The sequence below is a fragment of the Rattus rattus genome, chromosome 7 (assembly GCF_011064425.1).
Source record: "Rattus rattus isolate New Zealand chromosome 7, Rrattus_CSIRO_v1, whole genome shotgun sequence".
NCBI classification, from domain to species: domain Eukaryota; kingdom Metazoa; phylum Chordata; class Mammalia; order Rodentia; family Muridae; genus Rattus; species Rattus rattus.
Genome location: NC_046160.1, coordinates 97,316,123 through 97,337,160, shown reverse-complemented (window position 1 = coordinate 97,337,160; position 21,038 = coordinate 97,316,123). Strand labels below are relative to the sequence as shown.

General features: G+C 46.0%; 1 protein-coding gene and 1 pseudogene across 2 annotated transcripts in view; one reads left to right on the top strand and one right to left on the bottom strand.

Annotated features, from left to right (window-relative positions):
- The window catches only part of Dpf3 (double PHD fingers 3), a 274,033-nt gene extending 254,238 nt beyond the window's left edge, over positions 1-19,795 (top strand). For both annotated transcript variants that reach the window (XM_032908086.1, XM_032908088.1), the window contains exons 9-11: positions 5,638-5,750; positions 16,422-16,503; positions 17,053-19,795. In XM_032908086.1, coding sequence (XP_032763977.1) covers positions 5,638-5,750; positions 16,422-16,503; positions 17,053-17,123 — 266 coding nt within the window. In that variant the 3' untranslated portion in view covers positions 17,124-19,795. The remainder of the gene's footprint in view (positions 1-5,637; positions 5,751-16,421; positions 16,504-17,052) is intronic.
- Positions 2,473-3,207, bottom strand: LOC116905574 (annotated as a pseudogene).
- Positions 19,796-21,038: the final 1,243 nt, after the last annotated feature.

Sequence of the window (21,038 nt, the reverse complement as noted above, 5' to 3'; positions counted from 1 at the left end):
CAGTTTGGGAGCAGATTAGTAGGAACGAAGAATGCATCTTCACACCCAGTTCACTATTGGATATGAATTTGGAGCACGAACTTGACTTTTAATGATTCCATTGGAATGAAATCACCTATGTGGTAGTTTCTTCTTACCTTCTTTCCTACATCAACATCTCCTTCATTTTTCTTCCTTCCTCCTTCCCTTCCTACTTCCCCCTCTCCTTCCCTCCCTCCTTCTCTCTCTTCTCCCCTTCTTCTGTGCTGTAGACAACCCAGGCTCTTGAATTCACTAGGCATGTAGCCTACCACTGAGCCAAAGACCCGGCCAACACTTTTTAAATTTTCACCAACTGGAATCTTAGAAATGTCTCATTGACCAGTTGCCCCAAGGGAACTTCTCTAACTTTCAATACATTGAGCTAAACAACAGTATAGATATTCTTTACTTTAAGGAAGATGGTGGACTGGAAAGATGGCATAGTGGTTAAGAGAACTTACTGCTCTGGGGTTCAGTTCCCAGCAGCCACTGGGCAGCTCACAACCATCTGTAACTCCAGTTCTGGGTTCTGATGCCCTCTTCTGCCCTCGAGGGCACTGTATACACATGGTACATATACATACATGCAGTGAAACACTCATACAAAAATAAAATAAAAAATTTGTAAAAGATTAAGCAAAAATTCTTAGTTTTCAAGTAAGTACATTTAAAGATGGCAGTCAACTTTACAAAAGAGCAGTCAAGTAGGAAGTGATCTCAATAAAGCGCTTTACAGCAATGTGCTCCTCTTCTCTTCCACTCTGGGACTGAAAAGACTTGTGCCTGCTCCTCTCCTACTTACATGGGCTTTAAACATTCTGGACAAAGCCAGCTTCCATTGCTTTCTTTAGAAGCTTTCTTTGCCTTCTATCCAACAATATACACTCTCATTTCCTTTCCACGGTAGATAAGAAGTTGGATTCTTGAAGTTTGACATAGCAAGTGTTTCTTCTAGTTTTGGGGAGAATGGCCAACTTGCTGTGGTGGCACAGGCAGGTAACTTAGTTCTGGACTTAGCTTTCGGGCCCATCTGTATAGCTACTAAACTTTTTACACTTCTTCCTTCCTAGTAGAGAAGTTGTAAGAACATTCCTGTGCCCCATTTTCTGCTCTCATTTGAACAGTGCCTTGGGTTCTGAGCTGGTCCTCTAACACAAAGTTGTAAAAATTATGAGATTATCATGCTGTTGTTGTTATGCAACTCAATTGTGCAGTTCCCAAGTCTCAACTTGGAAGACAATATCACGTCTCAATGTCAAAGACTGGACATGCCTGTAGGAGAACTTGGCCTCGGAGTAGGCTGCTGACTAGCAGTTGCAGTGGTGGACGGGTGGATCACTCAGTCCACCCAGCCCCTCCCAGGCAGATGCTCCAGTGCAGCTGCCAGCCAAGTTCCAGGCCATGGAATGTGCTGACCTTCCTTCCTCGGGAAGATGGCGCCATGGGAAATGTTATTATTAGCAGGACAGCATTTGTGCTGATCTGTCAACACTCCCTCATTCAGACAAGATTGGACACATTCAGGACGAGTATGGCCGTAGACAATACTCCCTCATTCAGGGTCTTTATGGAACAATGGCATTGTCACACTGCCAACCCATCTTGGAAATCTCTCCTTTTAGCTACATCACCCCATACTTGCCCAACTTGCTTCTAATTCCTTTACTGGCTCTTTTTGCCATCATTGTCTTTAATTTATTTTTAAGCTAGGGTCTCACTAGGTAGTCCAGGGTAGTCTGGAACACATTGCCCAAGATCTTGCTCTCGGCTCCCTGGGAAGATTTATAAGTGCGTCTTCCATCCCTAGCAATTCTGTCTTTAAATAGATGGTTCCTCAAAGCTTAGTCCTAGATATAGGAAAAAAATCCTCTCCCCCTTTCTTCTCTTTTCTTTCTTCTCTTGTTCTCCTTTTGCTACTTTTATTGATTCTCATATTTTCAATTAACACCTAGTTAGCAAGATCAATCTTAAGTTTTTTTAGACAATGTTTCTGGGTAGCCTTGGCTAGCCCAGAGCTCAGAGAGATCCGCCTGCCGCTGGCTCTGGAGTGCTGGGATTAAAGGTGTACCATCATGCCTGGCCTTAAGTTTCTATTTTAAATCCCTAGTCTTTTGAACTCTCAACTGTATGTTCAGCTCCCTGATCCAACTTGCACTGCTCAGAAAGACTGGATCCTCTTCACCAGGATGGCCACACGCTCCTCATAGTGTTTCTCATCCCAGGGGACTTCACTGCCCTCTACCTAATTCCTTCATTCAGATACTTGAGGAAATTTCTCCAGATGAGTCCATTTCTGTCGTTCCCCCACCCCTTCAGGTTTCCACCTGAACCTAGTCCTTCTTTTTTATTTTTTATTGATTACAATAGACATTTATTTGAAGTGACGCAGGTTGAAATAACTTCATAAAAATATGCTGAGACCAGGCGTACCCACAGATCTTAACTACAAGATCATTTCTTCACCCACTCTTCTCTCTCTTTCCTTTCCTGAATAACCTTCTTCAGATAGGACTCAAGGTAGAATTTGTCCTCATATTTTGTCCATTGATCCTTAGGCAAGATCTGATGCCTCATAGTCAGGTCTAGGGCTCTCTTAATCCAAAACATTCTGTCATTATAAAGGCCCTGGGGGGTGGGGGTGGGGCTGGAGAGATGGCTCAGTGGTTAAGAGCACTGACTGCTCTTCCAGAGGTCCTGAGTTCAATTCCCAGCAACCACATGGTGGCTCACAACCATCTGTAATGGGATCTGATGACCTCATCTGGTGTGTCTGAAGACAGCTACAGTGTACTTATATATAATAAATAAATACATCTTTTAAAAAATTAAGGAAAAAAAGACTCTGTCTCCAAAATAAATAAAATAAACATTTGAAAAAAGCAGATAAAGGTCTCAGGAAGTCTTCTTATAGCTTCTTTTACATCTTCAGCTTCATGCATTGTATTATCTCGCATTAACCCCAGTTTATCAAATCCTGCAGTATTACAATCAAAAACCATCCAGCCACCTGCTTGATGCCTGCCATTTTGACCTAAGAGTGCCTTCCTCTTTGTCTCTCTTCTGCGGGCTGCACCAGTCTTTAAACCAATCCAGGCAAAAGTTCTTGTACCTCCTCAGCCTCACTGCAAATTCTTTCTGGGCTTTCTCTCCCACCCGCCACTTCTTCCCGATGACGAACGTTTTCATTTGTATAGTCTTATTTTACAAGATCTTTTCATCAGTTTGGAAGTAATTATAGGTTTGCATGAGATGATGGTGGTCCCGTGTGCCTTTCCCCCAGTGATGAGCATCTTAGATACCCACATACGGCCAAGCTATTGGGACCCTACGCCCTTGGCGGACTTTGCTGTGTGCCTCATATGTTTGTGTGCCTATCTATGCATGTCTGTGAATGTTTGACGAGTCCCTCCGTGTAGTTCTGTGCCATCTTATCACACGCGTAGCTGCTCACATCCAAAGCTGCATCCTCAGCTTCAAGGTCCTCTATGCCTAAGAATGCTTTTTAAATACAGGCCTTCTTAAATCTGGCCTTTGTTCTGCTTGAAAGCCCTCAATGACTTTAGAGGCCCAAATGCTTAAATAAGGACTATAAGTGACTATTTAGTCTGGTGTCAGCGTCTCCTTGGTGGCCTCCTGCCCCATAATTTTGCCAAGAAGACTACAATCATGGTCATTGGTCTTTCTCCTTCTTCTACTTTGCAAAGCTCCTTGTCGCTCAGAGCCTGCACTCACTGACTGGCCCCTTCACCTGTCTCTACCTCTCCTTCCCACCCAGTTAGCATCCCCAGGAGAGTTTCCTTGACCTCTCTGGCTCGGAGCTCCCATTGGTTTCCTTCTCCAACACAGTTTTGTTTTACGGCGTTAGTCACCCAATAGTGATTGAATAGATGTACGCAGGTTTAGTAACTTGAGGTCTCTTTGGAGGGCTTACTTAGGGTCTCTTGCTCACGTAGTATTTTTTCTACATAGTGTAACAGCCAGCTGAGGTGTTAATGACCACTTTGTATAAGCTGGCTGTTTATGGCTGAGGTATGGCCCCAGGCCAGGGAACTGGACAAAGCCACCTTGCCAAGTAGGTGTGCGTCCTAGGATCCCAACTCCATCCTTTTCACAATGTCCTGTCAGAGAACCTGGGCACTTGTGGCCCATACCACGGAGTCCTCAGCTGAAAATGTGCCCTTACTCACATTCCGTTTTCACTCTAGGAGGCTAGCACGGGAAATGGGTTGACTTGTATTCTCTTCAGATAATACTATACGATATATTCCAGAAAATCAATGGGACATTTGTGCAGGGTTTTAGTTTAAGGCTTCGTTCTGGTTTCTTCTCCTTGTCCTATCCTCACACCACTACCTATTTCTCCTTCAATGGAAACGCTCAGAAACCTCAGTGTGGTTTATATTTAGGGAGCCCCGAGTCTGGTGAGTCCTTACGCTGATGGACTAGCCAGTATTTCACCGGAATGAGCTTGGTCTGAAGATTCAAATGGGAACCATGGAGTTCCTGCTGGGATTTGGCTCTGCCGAGGGGTAGGGGTGGCACTTGGAAGCCTGTCTGTGAGCACACTTGGTAAGTGATGCTGCCTCTGATTGGTGGTCCTGTTTATAATGTCTTTTAAAGGACAAAAATCCTTCATATGAAAGAGGTGGCACAATGTTCTATGCAGAGGGATCTCTGGAGAAGGCCCTGGGCTAAGCTGCTGGTTCTTTACCATAGAGTCAGTGCTGGGCTTTGCCCATCCAGGTCACAGCCCTAGGAAACCTGGGGAACCCCATCCAGTTTCTCTTTCCTGACAATGAAAAGGCCAAGGGTCTGCCCTTTCTGTAGCTCCCAGCTTGTCCACTCACTGTTGGCTTTGCTCTTCAGACTCAGTGGGGGCTGATGGACTCCTGCTTGGTGGGTCAAGCCTCAGGCATCCCTTCGGTGCTATGTGTTCTATGGTCACAGCGTAAAGTCCCTCTACTAATCCAGCAATGACACTTGAGATGGAGAATAGAGGTAGAAACAGAGATGGATTATTTCAGGACAGATCTGGTCATTTGTAGGGATAGTCACTCCTTTGCCTTCCTTGCCAGAGCCCTTTCTTCTGTGTCCCTGTGACTATTCAGGGTTTGGGCTTTTGCCCATCTCTTGATTATGGGCCTGGATATCCAACCACAAAATGTCATCTATTACTCCAAGTGCTCTCCCTGCTAACCTTATACGATCCTGACACACTCGGGCAGTGTGAACAGGAGGCCCTAGCTCTAAGTACCTCTGATAAGTTGTTCTGGCTTCAGTTGGGGCTTCAGAGGTAATGCTGACTGATACCTCCCACCAGGCTGTGCTGCCTTGGGCTGTGTGCACCGTAACACCCTTTTTTAGTGCTTTCTGGTGACAGCTTTCTGCTCTACTTACTGTACCTATGGGGGACATGGCTCTTAGCATAGAGAAACTGGATGATGGTATTTAGTGAGAAGGTGAAAGCCCATCTCTTCATTTGGCTTCTACCTGACATGATCGGAGGTGGTAATGGTAGAGCCCCATTGAGACTCCCAGGCTGTTTCCCAGCCTGTGGTACCCCTGCCTCTCTACACACTGGTATTGTCCTAACTCTGTTGCTTTGACTTCTTTCAGGTCACCCAACTTGCCTGCAGTTCACTCTGAATATGACTGAGGCAGTTAAGACCTACAAGTGGCAGTGCATAGAATGCAAATCCTGTATCCTGTGTGGGACCTCGGAGAATGATGTGAGTTTGGGCTCTCCTGGTAACAGGAAAAGACTGAAGGGGTTGTGGATCTTCTGAGAGGTGGAGGGGAGATAGGACTCCGGGTACTGGGTTCCTGGAGAAAATGACAGTCTTTCTAGCCTCTACAACCCCTGGGGTCCCTGAGCCTTAAGGAAAAGACGCCAGAGGTGGCCAGCAGGGAATGTCTTCTTGGCCATTATGCTTAGCAGCCTGGCCACCTGCTCTCCAGGGTTCAGTACCTATGATGATGACCAGTGCTTTGAGTGGGATGCTCTCGGCTGTTGTCACCGAATTCTAGTGTATGATCTCACTTGGATGACATGGCAAATACAAGAAATACAAAATACTCAACAGCTTTTTTTCATCACAAATGATTTCAAAGCTGTACGATGGCCAAGAGAATAAGGAAGCTGATACACTCTGCCCCAGCTTCAACAGTAGACATTGTGTCCCATCTTGTATGATACATACTATTACTTTATCCTTTATGTGTGCATTATACGTATGTGTTCATGTAGGTATGTGTATGCGCCCATGTGTTTGCACATGTGGAGTCTGGATTTCCACATCAGCTGTCTCTCTCCCTCCATCACTCCCCACTGTAACTTTGGAGACTGATAGCTCATTGATCCCAAAACTCCTCAGTTGGGCTAGCCAGTGAGCTCCAGGGGTCCTTTTATCTCCAGACATGGCTTCCTCTACCCAAAGCTGGGGTGCCCGGTGTGCACTGCTACACCTAGCTTTTACACGGGTGCTAGGTCCTCAGACTTGTGCAGCAGGCAATTCCCCAACTGAGCCATCTTTCCAGCTGATCCACAGGACGGTGTACAAGCCAGAGCTTCATGGTTACCAACACGTGGACAATTCTACAGCCCAGAACTCTATTTCATGCATAAAATCATTAGAAAATACTGCATAAGATCACCTTTAGGACATGTGTGTAAAACATATACAAACCATAGGAACTTTGCCTTTCTCTTTGGATGTCAACTCAAAGATACCTCATTATATACACACACAAATCAGAAACGCTTCTGTTTCAAGCACTCCAAATGCAGGATATTTAACCTGTATTAAGACACCATTTTCACGTGATGTGACAGTATGTCTGGGAAACCATGGAGAATCAATGATAGGGCTAACCTGAATCTACAAAGGGAAAACCAGGGGCTGGAGAAGTGACTCCGTGGTTTAGAGCATGTACTGCTCTTGCAGAGGATCCAGCATCTACCCCAGGCTGCTCGCCACCGTCTGTATCTCCAGCTGTAAAGGACCAGATCCCTCTCAGCGCTGCCAACGCCTGCTCTCGTGTGTACATACCCACACATAGTCAGTCAGAGCGATAGACAGACATAGTTAAAAACAAATCTCACAAAGGTAAAAACTAAATTTAAGTACATTTGAAACCACAAAGGTAAAGGGGAAGGAGGGCTTGTGATATAAAATGATTCAATACTGCAGAGTTATCAGTTATGCCCATGTTAATTTGCAAATGGACACCGGGAGCAACAACAATATCAACAAGTTTGTTTTGTGGTGTTAGGCAAGCGGATACTTATGTTCCTATGGAGGAGGAGGAGGAGGAGGAGGAGGAGGATTGGATAGCAGAGGAAGGGCCAAGGTTTTATCTAGGCTATAAAGTACTTTATAGTATGCACGAAATCCTGAGTTCAATGCTCAGTACAGTAGAAGTCAGGCAGAATAGTGCATGTCTGGGATCACAGTTTGGGAGGTAGAAGCAGGAGGATCAGAAGTTCAACATCACCCTTGATCACCCTTGCCTATACAGTTAACTTTGGGCCAGCCTGGGCTACATAAAACCCTGACTCAAAAAAGAAAGTAGACAAAGAAATTCTGATAAACTGCACTGAAAACAGGAACTAGCAGATGTTAAATCATTAGGGGAGCCCTCAGAGTGGAACAGTGTGGTAGTGATGGGTGAATGGACAAATGGCCAGTTGGAAGAGAATAGAAACCTATGAATAGAACCACCTACATAGGGGAATATGGTACAGGATAAAGGTTGCATCTAAAATTGCCATGTCAAAGGTAGACTTCTTAATGAATGATGCTGGGACAATAGGGGAGCCATTGGGGAAAAGACAAAATTAGCTTCATATCTCACACCAGGCATAGCAGCTATCTCCAAAAAGACTGGGAATTTAAATGTAAAAACCAGGACCAGAGCAGTACCAGATTCCTCTTTCATTTCAACACTGGGAAAGTTGGCTCAAAAATAAAATGAAATACTGAAAAAATTAAACTCTATGAAAATGTGCATAGTCAAAACCACAATACTCCCCAAGGATGATGGACGAGATGGGACGATGTATCTGTAACAGGTACTGGTGAAGGTCCAGTGGCCCCAGGATGTGAAGAGCTCTGGTGAATGGGAGACAGAGAAGCAGGTGCTTGATAGACGAGAAGAAACATGCATGAAAGATGATTCGCAAACAATATAAGGACAAGCCCCAAGCCTTGCCATAAATACTCACACAATGAAAGAGACTCAAAACAAAACCAAGATCCTGTTTCTCGCCTGACGAACAGAAGTTTTCAAGTATAACAATTTAGGAAGCTATGGGATAATTGGTTCCTGTATCTAGTGTTGGAGGGTGGGCAAAGAGGTATGGCCCTTCTGGGGCGAGGGGCTTGGTGATCCCTAACCAAACTACTACACACTTAATTTTGACTGAGCCATCCCATCTGGGAGAATCTACCCTGAAGGGCACATCCCACTAAAGAAATATATGAGTGCGAGGTGATTTATTAATTAAGAAAACCAGAAGTAACCTCTATGTACACACATAGAAAAACGATCAGCCAGGCGTTGGTACAGGTGTGCGATGAAGTACTATGCAACTGTATAAAGAACAGGGAGACTATCTAGGCATGGATGTGTAATAATTTCCATAAGTGGACAAACCCAAAGTTAAATGCAACATCTACTGATGGTGGGCCCATTTGTTGTAAGGAAACTGTTACATAAGGAAACACACACATAGCTGTGCACACTTATGTAAAAGAGTAAACAAGGACATGAGGGGTGGTTATCTCCAGGAGTGGATGGAGATGGGGAGGAGACAGCTGTGATGTGGAGCTACAGGAGGACCAGCATGCCCCTGGGATACTCATTTTAGATAGCTTGGGTCAGGAGAACGTTTCACAGACTGATACATATTTAATGCCAACCGGGAGGCTAGGGAAGCTAAAATGGTGTAAACAGTAACCAATGACTCTAGCTACACAACAAGCAGATCGCATGACCAGACTGAGGAGCGGGGGAATAGTCAGCCTACATTGTCTTGGAAAATGGTGTTTTGACTGTGCTGCAAGGCTAAAGACAGACACAGCTGCACTGCAAATGCTGTGCCCTAGCTAAGAAATGTATTTTCATGGGTATACGGATTAGTAATTCTGAAATGACTTCATATGTATTATGTCTGTCTAAATGAGTAACTGACTGCTGTGATGGAGACTCATAGTTCTAAAAGCCAGAGTAATGGAAAGAGACACAGAGACCCACAGCCAAGCATTAGATGGAGCTCGGGGACTCATGGAACAGTTGAGGGAAGAACTGAGGGCCCTGAAGAGGACAGGGACTCCACAGGGAGACCAACAGAAACAACTAACCTGGACCCTTGGGGGCTTCCAGAGTCTGAATCACCAACCAAAGAGCTAGCACAGGCTGGACCTAGGCTCCCTGCACATGTGTAGAAGATGTGTAGCTTGGTCTTTACGTGGGTCCCCCAACAACTGAGGCAGGGGCTGTCTCCAAATATGTTGCCTGTGCCTCCTGTTCCTCTAACTTAACCACTGTGTCTGGCCTCAGTGGAAGATGCCCAGTCCTGCAGTGACTTGATTAACTGGAGCTGGGGAGGGATGGGGGTGATATGCAGAGGGGGCTGCCCTGTCTCGGAGGAGAAGGGGAAGAGGAATGAGAAAAGAGGAAGTGTGACATGATGTGAGTGTTTTTAAATAAATTTAAAAATAAAATGGAAGTGGGAAAAAAGAATAACATAAGACAGGAGGGGGCAAGGCTAAATCCTGTGGCTTGTGTGTGTGTGTGTGTGTGTGTGTGTGTGTGTGTTTGTTGTGTGTTTGTATGTGTGTATGTGTGTGTTTGTATGTGTGTATGTGTGTGATGTATGTGTATGTCTGTGTTTGTGTGTGTATGTTTCTGTGTGTATATGTGTGTATGTGTGTGTTTGCGTGTGTGTCTGTGTGTGTCTGTGTTTGTGTATGTATCTGTGTGTCTGTGTTTGTGTGTGTGTCTCTGTGTGTTATGTGTATGTGTGTCTGTGTGGTGTGTATGTGTGTGTGTTTTGTGTGTGTGTGTGTGTGTGTGTGTGTATGTGTGTGTGTGTGTGTGTGTGTGTTTATGTGTGTGTGGTATATGTGTATGTGTTTGTGTGTGTGTGTGTGTTTCTGTGTGTGGGTATGTGTTTGTGTGTGTGTATGTGTGTGGTGTGTGTGTATGTGTGTGTTTGTGTGTGTGTGTGTGTTTGTATGTGTGTGTGTTTGTGTGTGTGTATGTGTGTGTGTGTGTGTTTGTGTGTGTGTGTGTGTGTGTGTGTGTGTGTGTGTGTGTGTGTGTGTGTGTGTGTGTGTGTGTGTGTGTGTGTGTGTGTGTGTTTGTGTGTGTGTGTGTGTGTGTGTGTGTGTGTGTTTTTGTGTGTGTGTGTGTGTGTGTGTGTGTGTGTGTGTGTGTGTGTGTGTGTGTGTGTGTGTGTGTGTGTGTGTGTGTGTGTGTGTGTGTGTGTGTATGTGTGTGTGTGTGTGTGTGTGTGTGTGTGTGTGTGTGTGTGTGTGTATGTGTCTGTGTGTCTGTGTGTGTCTGTATGTGTGTGTTTGTGTGTGTGTTTGTGCATGTGTGTGTTTGTGTGTGTGTGAGTGTGTGTGTGTGTGTGTGTGTGTACTCATGGTTTTTAATATAAGAAGTATCTATGTTTATACATATAGACCTTAATATGGATATATTTATATGCATACATTTATTTCCTAAATTTGTTGGCAAAGTTAGTCTCTCATTGCTATAGCAATGTGCCTGAGACAATTAATTTGTAAAGAGAAAGGAGTTATCTAACTCATGGTTTTGGAGGTTATGAAGGTTTCAGTTCAAGATCAAGTGACTAAACTGCTTTGGAGTTTTGGTGAGGACACTTAACAGGGAAATCATGTGACAAGGAATAAAACACTTCTTTAACAAAAAGAAAGGAAGAGGGAGAGAGAAGGAGGAGGGGAGGGAGGGAGGGGGAGGAGAGAGATGGGGGAGGGAGAGAGAGGAGGAGGGAAAGAGAGAGTGAGAGGAGAGGGGGGGGGGGGGGAGAATAGGCATGAGAGTGAATACCCAGGCCCCACAGTCCCTTTCAAAACATATCTGCAGTGATTTAAAGCCCGGCTACTAGGCCCTCCTCCTGGAGGTCTCTGGCACTTCCCCAGTACCATCGCTCTGGGCACTAACATTGCCCATCTTCAGACCTAGTAAGGACCTAGAAATAAGGAGGACACCCAACACCCGGAGATTGGTTCTTCTAAGTAGTATTCTCTAGTAAAGAGAGCGAGAGATTCTTAGAGAAATGACCGGTGCCAGGGCTCAGGTATCAACTACACAGAACATGCCTAAAATACCTAGTGATGCCAGAAGGTAGGGTTGTGCTATATATAAAAAAGTAATGGAGTGTGTCTGAAGGAGAAAATCAACCTGAAGGAGCACTTAATGGTAAATAGGAACAACTGAGAAAGAAAGAAAACAATGATACGGTTGTCTTGAAATATAAAGAATACACAAATATCCCTTCTTACAGTATGAAGTTGGATGGATAGATAAAGATAGGGAGGGAGGGAGGGAGAGAAGGAGAGAGGGAGGGAGGGAGGGAGAGAAGGAGAGAGGGAGGGAGACAGGGAGAGAGGGAGGGAAGAAAGGAAGGAAGGCTAGGAAGACAGAGCGTACTTCCTTAGAGTAGTGTACCAATGAATAAACACAGAGGGGGAAATCAGAGGCCAGCCCCACAGTTAGGCAAGAACCATCACCTTAATTTTTAAAAAGTGGCAAGTGAAATTATGTGAGGCAGGATATTTGCACAAACTCAAAATATGTCTCTGATTCCATAGTACCAAAGGAAAATTAGTAACTACACTCACAGTCATCGCCATAGCCTTCATACATGGGAAAAATCTAGCTTAAAACATCCAGCAATGCTTATAAAATCCCCAACCCCACTCTTCAGAAGCATCACATTCCTGACAGCATAAACAGCCCCTGTGGGCCCATGAAGGCTTCCCCCGATCTTAATCACGGAAGCAGCAGCTTTTCTAGACAGAGGTGTATTCAGACTCTCAGAGATGCTGAGAATATAGAGCCCTAGAGCGTCCTCTTCAGGATCACTGTGGAAGATGGGGTGGAAAGAACGTAAGGACCAAAGATGAGGTCTCTGACATGCTATCCTCTAAGCAGGCCATGGCTCGGAAGCCATGAATGCATAGCTGCCGTGGGTCCTCACAAGTCAGGCCTTTCTAGCAGTCAGCTACAGATGGAAAGGGACTCACAGGACTCTACCACTATTGCAATGTAATGGGACTGCGTGGGGCGGGATGTAGTATCCACTTGTGTGCTGACAGATGAGCCCACCAGACTCTAATGGACAGTTCCAATCCTAGGGTCACATAGATGCCCCAGTTAAACTCTGTGGGACACAAAACAAAACAAAATGTTATGATATGGGAGAAAGAGGTTTGTAAGATAGAATGGGGGTTCTCAAGGGTGGGAGAGAAATAAGAGAGAGGTTGCAGGGGAGCCTAACCAGAATATATTCTAAACATATATCAAATTGCCAACCTATACAATTTATTGATTAAAATTTGTCAAGGTAGTGAAAGATAAACTGGAAATGCCACAGATTGAGGGACACAAAGAAAATACAACTAAACTTAGGGATGTAGCTGGGCTTGGCTGAGAGTTTATGTAACAACCATGGAGCCTTGAGTTCTGTCTCTGGTACTGTGTGAACTGGTCGTGGTAGCTCACACCTGCAATCCTAGCATTTGGAGGTAGAAGAGGAGGGCCCGGAGTTTAAGGTTGCTCTTGGCTACATGGTAATTTTGAGGCCAGCCTGGCTACATAAAACCCTGTCCCTCAATATACCAACAAAGAAGGCCAGGGAGATAGCCCCTCCCACCCCCCATTGAGTTATCCTCTGACTTCCACTTGGAAGCTCTAGTATGTACCCCATCCCCAACAATAAACAAACAAACAAACAAACTGATCCCACCCCCTCAAAACAAGAGTAAGTGCTGTATAGGATCCTGGAAAAGAGAAAGCAAGGGAGAAGATGGAGGAAATTAGAGCCCTTGGGTAGACCAGTTAGTAACACCAGCAGCCATCTTGCTCTCCACAGTTCTACCTAAGTGTTACTGTTTGCAAAAGCAACATAGGGAATAGAGAAACCGTCACATCTGCAACTTTCCTCTAAGTCTACAATGGTATCAAAGTAAATAAAAGTGTCCAATTTCCCTAACCTCTCCCTCAGTCTTTAAAATACTATCTTTATCAACTGAAGAACTTACATATATTTTGTTTCCATCCATTGCAGTCAAAATTTTCTTCCGTTTGTGGGAACATTCAGGTTCCCTTTCCACAGGATCTTTGGTAGCTTACCTACTTTTGGACAAAGGAAGATATCTATACACTTCATGTGCTAGTATAAAACCCCCACCTCCCGGAGATTGCTGGTCTAGAGGGGCTGATGTTTACAGTGTTGGTCATTTTTTCAGACATTTTCAGTGGCAGAGCGAGAACATATTTTTGTTTATTGAAAAGATAAAATGCAACATTTATTTACTGAAATATTTCTGGATGGCATCCAGAACTAACTATGTGGTTTTCCTATTAATTCACTGATCTCATGTCTCTGCCTTCCTTTGGTCATGTAAAATGTTTGCTTCTCAGTGGGTACCATTACTGTCACACATCTGATACACCTACAACCAGCTATCTCAGATAACCAGTTCAAATATTATCATCAATAGTATAATTGCTAACACACACACACACACACACACTCATATTTAGCCTTGTTGTTAGTATCACATATTGGCTGGGTACTCTGGAGGCAGGGGCAGAAATAAAGGTCGAAGCCAGACCAGGCTACATAGTAAGACCCTAGACCAAATGAAAATCAACATAAAAAGATAGGTAGTAGGTAGTCACCCAAAATACTTCCTATCTGTAGTTGTATCATTAGCTAGATATTCACCATGGCAAATTCACTTTTAAGAGCAGAGTAAGATTTCAATTTTGTTTTATGACTGTACAAACTAGTTCTACAAACAAAGCTAGAAAGAACGATGCATTCAGGAAAGTCTAGCTTCCACTTCCTGATTGGCTAGCTTCCTGATTGGCTTCCTTCTTTGCTTACATATGGCCCCTTAAAAATTATGAATGTTGTCTTTATGTTTCTTTTAAGTGTAAGCATGTGTGTGGTATGTTGAATCCATAACCAAATGGTAAGAGGAAGGTGTGCTTTCTCCATTCTGAATTTTTTCATTGAATATCCCAGAAGTCCTTCCACCATGATCTACAGCCATACTCTCTAGGGTTTCACTTTTTTGTTTTTTGTTTTTTGTTTTTTTATTCAGCTGGTCTCATTTTGGCTGGTGGTTGATTCTAGACTTTGGTCTTATTGAGAGTGTTAACACAGAGCCTTAGGGAGTCCATAGATGAGTAGAGTTGTGGCTGGGACCTTGGGGATTTTCTTGAACATCTCCTGCCATTCCCAGAATGAGATTCCTACCCCTCCAGCACTGCAAACTTCCATGGACCCAGTTTCTTAGATTTGGGAGTTAGAGCTCCTTTAAATTTGTATTTTACCTGGGGGTTAGCATGAGAGAACATTTCTCAGAAAAGGAGACAGGAAAAAGGAAGAGCAGTGCCAGACAACTACGTGTGACAAACGTGTTTGCACCCTTACAGTTGGATTCTTTTGGGGGCAGGGCAGCCCAGTCTAGGGTGAGCTTCCTTCTTGTAGCCTGTGTTAATGCTGTGGCAGTGGTTACTGATGTCTTTAGGGCATCACTGAAGTCACTTGTCTTCATCCCACAGCCAAACCCTATCGGTCCACAGCTTCCTTTGGCTTTGATGCCACAGTGTACCCTCTGGGAGTCAAGCTTGTGTGCTGGCTTCCACCCTCTTCCCTGACTGAGCTTCTTTTCGTCTCTTTAGTCTCTGCTGTCCCTTAATGCTGATGTGACAGTATGTTCTTGACTTTCCTTGAGGTCACTGATCTTCGGTGAAAGCTGTGGATTCACTCTATTTTCAGAAATACACGTTTTCTCAAAATATACATGTCTACCCATCTACACAATTCTGCGTCTCATCTCGTGTGCCCCGTTTCAGAGACATCTGCTGTCACACACTCTGGACTTCCTCTCCTGAGACCTTCCTTTGCTGTCAAATCAGCAGGAACTTCCAAAGCCATAGCTCAGGCCTAGGCCTCTGTCCTGATCTCTAGTCTCCAGTCAACCCTCCCTGGTGACCTTGGATCTATAGTTGAGGCTGTCCTCTCTCACTAGCCTCCGTGGCCACTTTCTTGCTCATGTCCCAGTGGCTAACTATGCCACAGCCCAGGTAACCATACCAGTTGGTGACTGTTTCCTCATTTCACTGCTACAGCCTTACTTCAGGCTATCACCCACCACCCTTCACCTGTGTGACTGTCTTCTACTTCTAGAACAACTGATACATTCATCTCTCCCCACCCCCACAACCCCAGGCTCCTGCCCCTAGCCAGGAAGGAGGCTTTTCTTAACACATATGTTTAAAGCCTAACGGAGTTCTGAAATGTCACAGATGCCACCACCAAGTACAGCTGTTATCCACTGCACAGATGAAACAAGAAATTCAATTCCTGTATTAGACCATTGTCATATTGCGTGGAGTGGAGGCAGAGAAAGCCATAACATTACTGGTCGTGGCAGTTCAGGACAAGGAATCTCTGTGAGTTTGTGTGTAAGGTAGCCATCAGGGAAGACTTCTAAGATAATGAGTTGAGAAGAGCCCTGTACTGGATGGTTTTGTGTGTTGACTTGACACAAGCTAGAGTCATCAGAGAAAAAAAAAAAAAGCCTCAGTTGAGGAAATGCCTCCATGAGATCCAGCTGTAAGGCATTTGATCAATTAGTAATCAATGTGGGAGGGCCCAGCCCATTGTGGGTGGTGCCATCCCTGGGCTGGTGGTCTTGGGTTCTATAAGAAAGCAGGCTGAGCAAGCCAGGTGAGCAAGCCAGTAAGCAGCACCCCTCCATGGCCTCTTCATCAACTCCTGCCTCCAAGTTCCTGCCCTGTGTGAGTTCCTGTCCTGACGTCCTTCAGTGGTGAACAGCAATGTGGAAGTGTAAACTGAATAAACACTTTCCCCCCAAACTTGCTTTTTTGTCATGGTGTTTCATTACAACAATAGAAACCCTGACTAAGACAAGCCCAAAGGCGGTAAAGGATTTGGAGAGGCAGAGGGTGAATTTCAGGTGTCAATAAAATATAAGTCACATTTAAGGGACAGTGGGGACCCCAAATAAGGCTTGGAAAGTTGATCTATGGGGATAAGAGAGAGGAATAAGTGGGAGGAAGTAATCCTCAAGTAATTGCATCTCTCTCCTCCTCTCTGTATCTGCCAGGACCAGCTACTCTTCTGTGATGACTGCGATCGAGGCTATCACATGTACTGTTTAAATCCCCCAGTGGCTGAGCCCCCAGAAGGTAATGATGATGAACTCGGTAACAGCCACAGCAGCAGCAGCAGCAGCAGCAGCAGCAGCAGCAGCTATCATACCCACCTTTTATTGATCCCTTATTATGGTGCAGGCCTTGCGCTAAGGGCTTTTTGCTTTTGTCTCATGTAATTATCCCTATCCTATGAGGTGGGACTGACAATTAACAAAGGACACATGAGGAAACTGAGGCACAGTGCAACCAGATGAAATTTCAATGGATGGGTCAAAGACATGTTTCTCAGATGTGTAGCTGTGATATCGGGGGAGGCGGGAGGTGTGAGTCTCAAGGGAACTAGTACAGGCCCACTATGGCTGGCTATGGGGTGCAACTAAGGGATTTTTTTGTAACGGTTGCTCTGATCGCTCTGTGTTCCCTTTACACTGATTGGTTGACTTTGCGAGCCTTCAGGACGGAGACTGATCTCTGAATTATAAAAGTCAAAGGAAAATGGGAGTTACCAGACATCGAGGTGGTTAGGCTGGGGCCCAAGAGTTTGGAGGAATGCTGCTACTGATGCTATCTCGTCTCTTACAGGAAGCTGGAGCTGCCATTTATGCTGGGAGCTGCTCAAAGAGAAAGCATCAGCCTTTGGCTGCCAGGCCTAGGGCCCCAATCACGGAATGCAGCCCGCCACTAGAGAGGCTGACCCGAAGCCCTATTCAACCCATACAGGATGGAGGTCTCCTCCTGTATGTGCACACAGACCAACTGCAAGGAAAACGGATAATTACAGAAGGGTATGGACAAGTGGAGCGGAGAGAGCAAGGTCTCCATTCACCCCTCGCCCTACCCGCGACCTCCCGCCCCCGCACATACTTCAGCCAGTGCTTCCTCATTTCTGCCAGAGGGAACCTGGCATATTTGAAGAGCAATCCAGCCCCTGCTCTGTGGAACCTTTCTCATGTTCACCTTCACATGCATCCCTCTCGTTGCTTCCCATTTTGGAGGAAGCCATTTTGTGACTGCTCATCAACCACTTGCGTGTTGCTTTAGTGGGGTTCTTGTTTTGTTTCGTTTTCTTCTATTGCGCTTCAAGAACTGATCACGCAGGGTTCTCACCCTTAGTTTCGGCTCTTCATCCTAAAACTATCACAGAGGAACAAAATGCTGTGGGTGGAGCTCGTGTTCATCACTAGTCTCACCGGAAACACCTATGGTCGGAGGCCATCTTGAAGACGGAACTTGGAAATGTCTTGCTTTCCACAGTCTCTGCTAAGAAGAGGAGCTGTAGTTTTCGAGCCTTGACGGTAGCATCCACCACTGCGATGGTCTTGATCCACTGCACTGCCACTCGATGGGGGCTTCAGAGGGCCTGGGAGATGGGAGGAAAACTTGGGGCCCCGCTATAACCAGTCAGTATTTGCTGTTCCTCAAGAGGGACTTTTCGAGGGACCAGGTGGTTCCTTGACCTTCAGAACTGTGGTGTCCTTGAGGTGAGACAACACAGTCTCTAAACACAGAATCCTGACCCCAGCCGAATTGAGAGTGAAGGTCTCTGGGAGTGGGACTCGGTCTTTGGAGACGTGGGCAAACGGTGCCCATTCACAGTGTCGGAACGAGGAGACTGTACGTAGCTTTGAGAAACCCTCCAGTATTGGTGCTACACTAAGGATTTCTTTTCTGGGCAATTTCTTCCTTCCATGTATTATTTGCCAGTGACCACTGAGATGTGACTGGAACTTTTAGGACGGAGGAGAGATGAACATTACTTAACCAGATCATTGGGCACAGTGATTACTTGTGACTGGGTGGCAATGATTCAGAACCCTAGTCTGTTCTTGCACCCCGAGCTCCCCCATACCGGATAGGCTCTTGTCTGAAGTAAAGTTTCTAGAAGAAAGATGTAGGAAGGCCTAGATTCCGAGAACTCTGTGTGTCAGAAGAGAGCCTTGAGCGGCCTGGGCTGTCTTTGAATCACAGCAACAGCATGGAAACTGACACATTTCTGGAAAAATCATTTGCCCAAAGGGCAGGTCTCTATGAGCAGGACCCTTGCGCATGCTCCGCTTCCCTGGAATCAGCTCCATCGCTGTGGTCCAGCAGCTTGCAACAAAGGCCTGGGTTATTTTTAGTCTTCAGCTCCTGAAGAAGCCCCTGGAGACCTGGGCTAGCTGGGCCCCTCTGCCCAGCTGCAGCATGGCCTCTGCCACTCCGCAGGAGTCGTCCTCCCCCTGGCTAATTGCTCTTGGCATGTGGACCAGGGCAGCCTGGCAAGGAACCAAGCAGTGTGTCCCTCCCCCGCAACTTCTTTGCAGAGTGACCTGTGGCAAGAGAGTGGGGGTCACTCTCCTGCAGGCCCTGTGGCCTCAGAGCTAGTTCCATGCATACGAAATGATCTCATTTAAAGGGCCCCTGTCCAGAGAGCATCTCTCTCCTCCTCTCAAGCTCTCTTCTTCCTCCTGCTGGTTGCTGTGCCTGTGTGGATTCAAAAGCACCCGGAAGGGCTTGAGGGATGGCCCATCTCCTCAGAGGGGTACTTCCCTCTCCAGACTCGGCTGGCTCTCTCTTCCCACAAAATCTAAAGCAGTGTTCTCAAAGGCTAATTACTTGTTTGGGGAATCATATTAAATTAATTTTAGGGGGGTTGGGGAGGCCCAAATGTTCTGGAATGCTATACTGGCTTAAAGGTGGGGAAAAAATAACCCCACCTTTATGGCTCTGAGACTTGACAGATCCTCTTCTGGAGTGGACACGAGTCTGCTCTCTACAGAAATGCAGATGTTGCATATCCAGCCAACCTTGTGCCCACCCAAACTGTCGGGGATCATGCTTCCCTAGCCAATTCAAGGCACCAGTCCGAGCTTGTCCACAGCGCTGGGGAACAGCACTCTCAGTCTCATAAGGAAGGCTCCAGGGGGTCCTTCTCTTCTGTCCTTCTCACTTGTCCTGGAGAATGGACTCCACCTTTCCCCTTCAGAGGTTTTGGTTTGGTTCCCCATGTAGAGAGTGGGGAGAGCAGCTCAGCATGGAGATGTCGTATTAGGGTACGGCAGGCCAGGTTTTCAGAGTCGTCATCCTGCATCGGAAAAAGAAGGTGTTAAGTCAAGTAAAAATGATATCTTCTTTCTCAGAGCCCTGGAATGAGCAGTAATCACAGGGTCAGGGTTCTAGTGTCCCCTCTACCCCTGCATAGTGTGTGACCTTGGACAATTCACTTAGCACCCTCAAACCTCAATGTACCCATCTGAAAAATGGAAATGATAACACTTGCCTTTTCTATCCCACAGTGACATGGGGAGGGGCCCAAAGTACAATGTTACATAAACAGTCGACTGCAGAGCCTGACTTGTCTATGGCAACTCTTGACATGTAAGCCTCCATCTATCAAAAGGGATGTTCCAAGAAGACTTCTAGCTTTGGACTAGAAGCCACAGAAAAGTGGAAGCTTACATGTCAAGGGCCAGGTTTTCCGTGGTCAGGGCTCCTAAGCCAGGGCTGTGATCATGGAGACCATGATTGGGCTTGGGTGGTGATGGGAGGTGCCCAGGGTTTGGGGACTTGAGGACAAAGGTACCATAAATGCATGTGCATGTGGACAGATAGACACAGACAGAGAGACACACAAACACAGACAGACAGACACACACACACAAACACACACATACTATCAGCATAATCAACCACTTGGAGTGGGAGCCAACTTCTGTAGAGGGCACTGTGCACGTGTCTCTTTTAGCTGGTTAACTCTGGTCAGGTGACTTTGCCTCTCTGAGCCTCACTGCCCAAAACTGTGAGGCAGAGAAATCTGGGCTGTCTAGACATCTAGCAGGTCTGTCTAGACATCTAGCAGGTCTGTTAGAGTAATGCTTGCTAAGGAGTATCATGGTGCAGGTCTTGCTAAAAATGGGGCTTCCAGTCTCTAGTAGCCACTGTCATTGTCCAGAAGACACTAAGAGGAGATGATTCTGTTAAGGACCCCTCAAGTCCCCGACAGGGTTGTTCTGCTCCACTACAGCCTTACATCCTTATGTGGTAGCTAAAGAACCCTGGCTGGAAGATAAACTCATTTCTTTCTAGACACTCTTGAGACCCTACATTTGGGACCCGTAGTAAATCCAGGATAGGCACCTGTTGAGGAAAGAGGAGTGAAGCTCTAGATAGGGATCTGACTTTCCTGTCTTCTTTCCCAACCCTTCCTGACACTGCCAGAGACAGAAACCAGCAAGTCCCAAGACTGCTGTATGTGGTTGCCTCAGGGCCAGCTAGGAAGCTGGGTCTAGGTGGAGAGAGTGGCTGGTCCCCTTGGCTCAGCCTGAGAGAGACGCTGTGACTAGGTGACTAGGGGGTGGTTAAATGGGGGGAAGAAAGGGGGCAGGGAGGGAGACAGAGATAGAGAGAGACAGAGAGACAGAGAGACAGAGAGAGAGAGAGAAGAGGAAGAGGGAGAGAGGAGAGGAGCAATGAGGAGAGAGGAGAGGAGATTCTGATCAGGGGAGCTCAGAGGAAGTTTTGCTGGGGAAGAAGCTATGGTTTCACTCCTGGTGCACTTTGTCTTCAAGAACAATTCCTCCCAGGCCTCA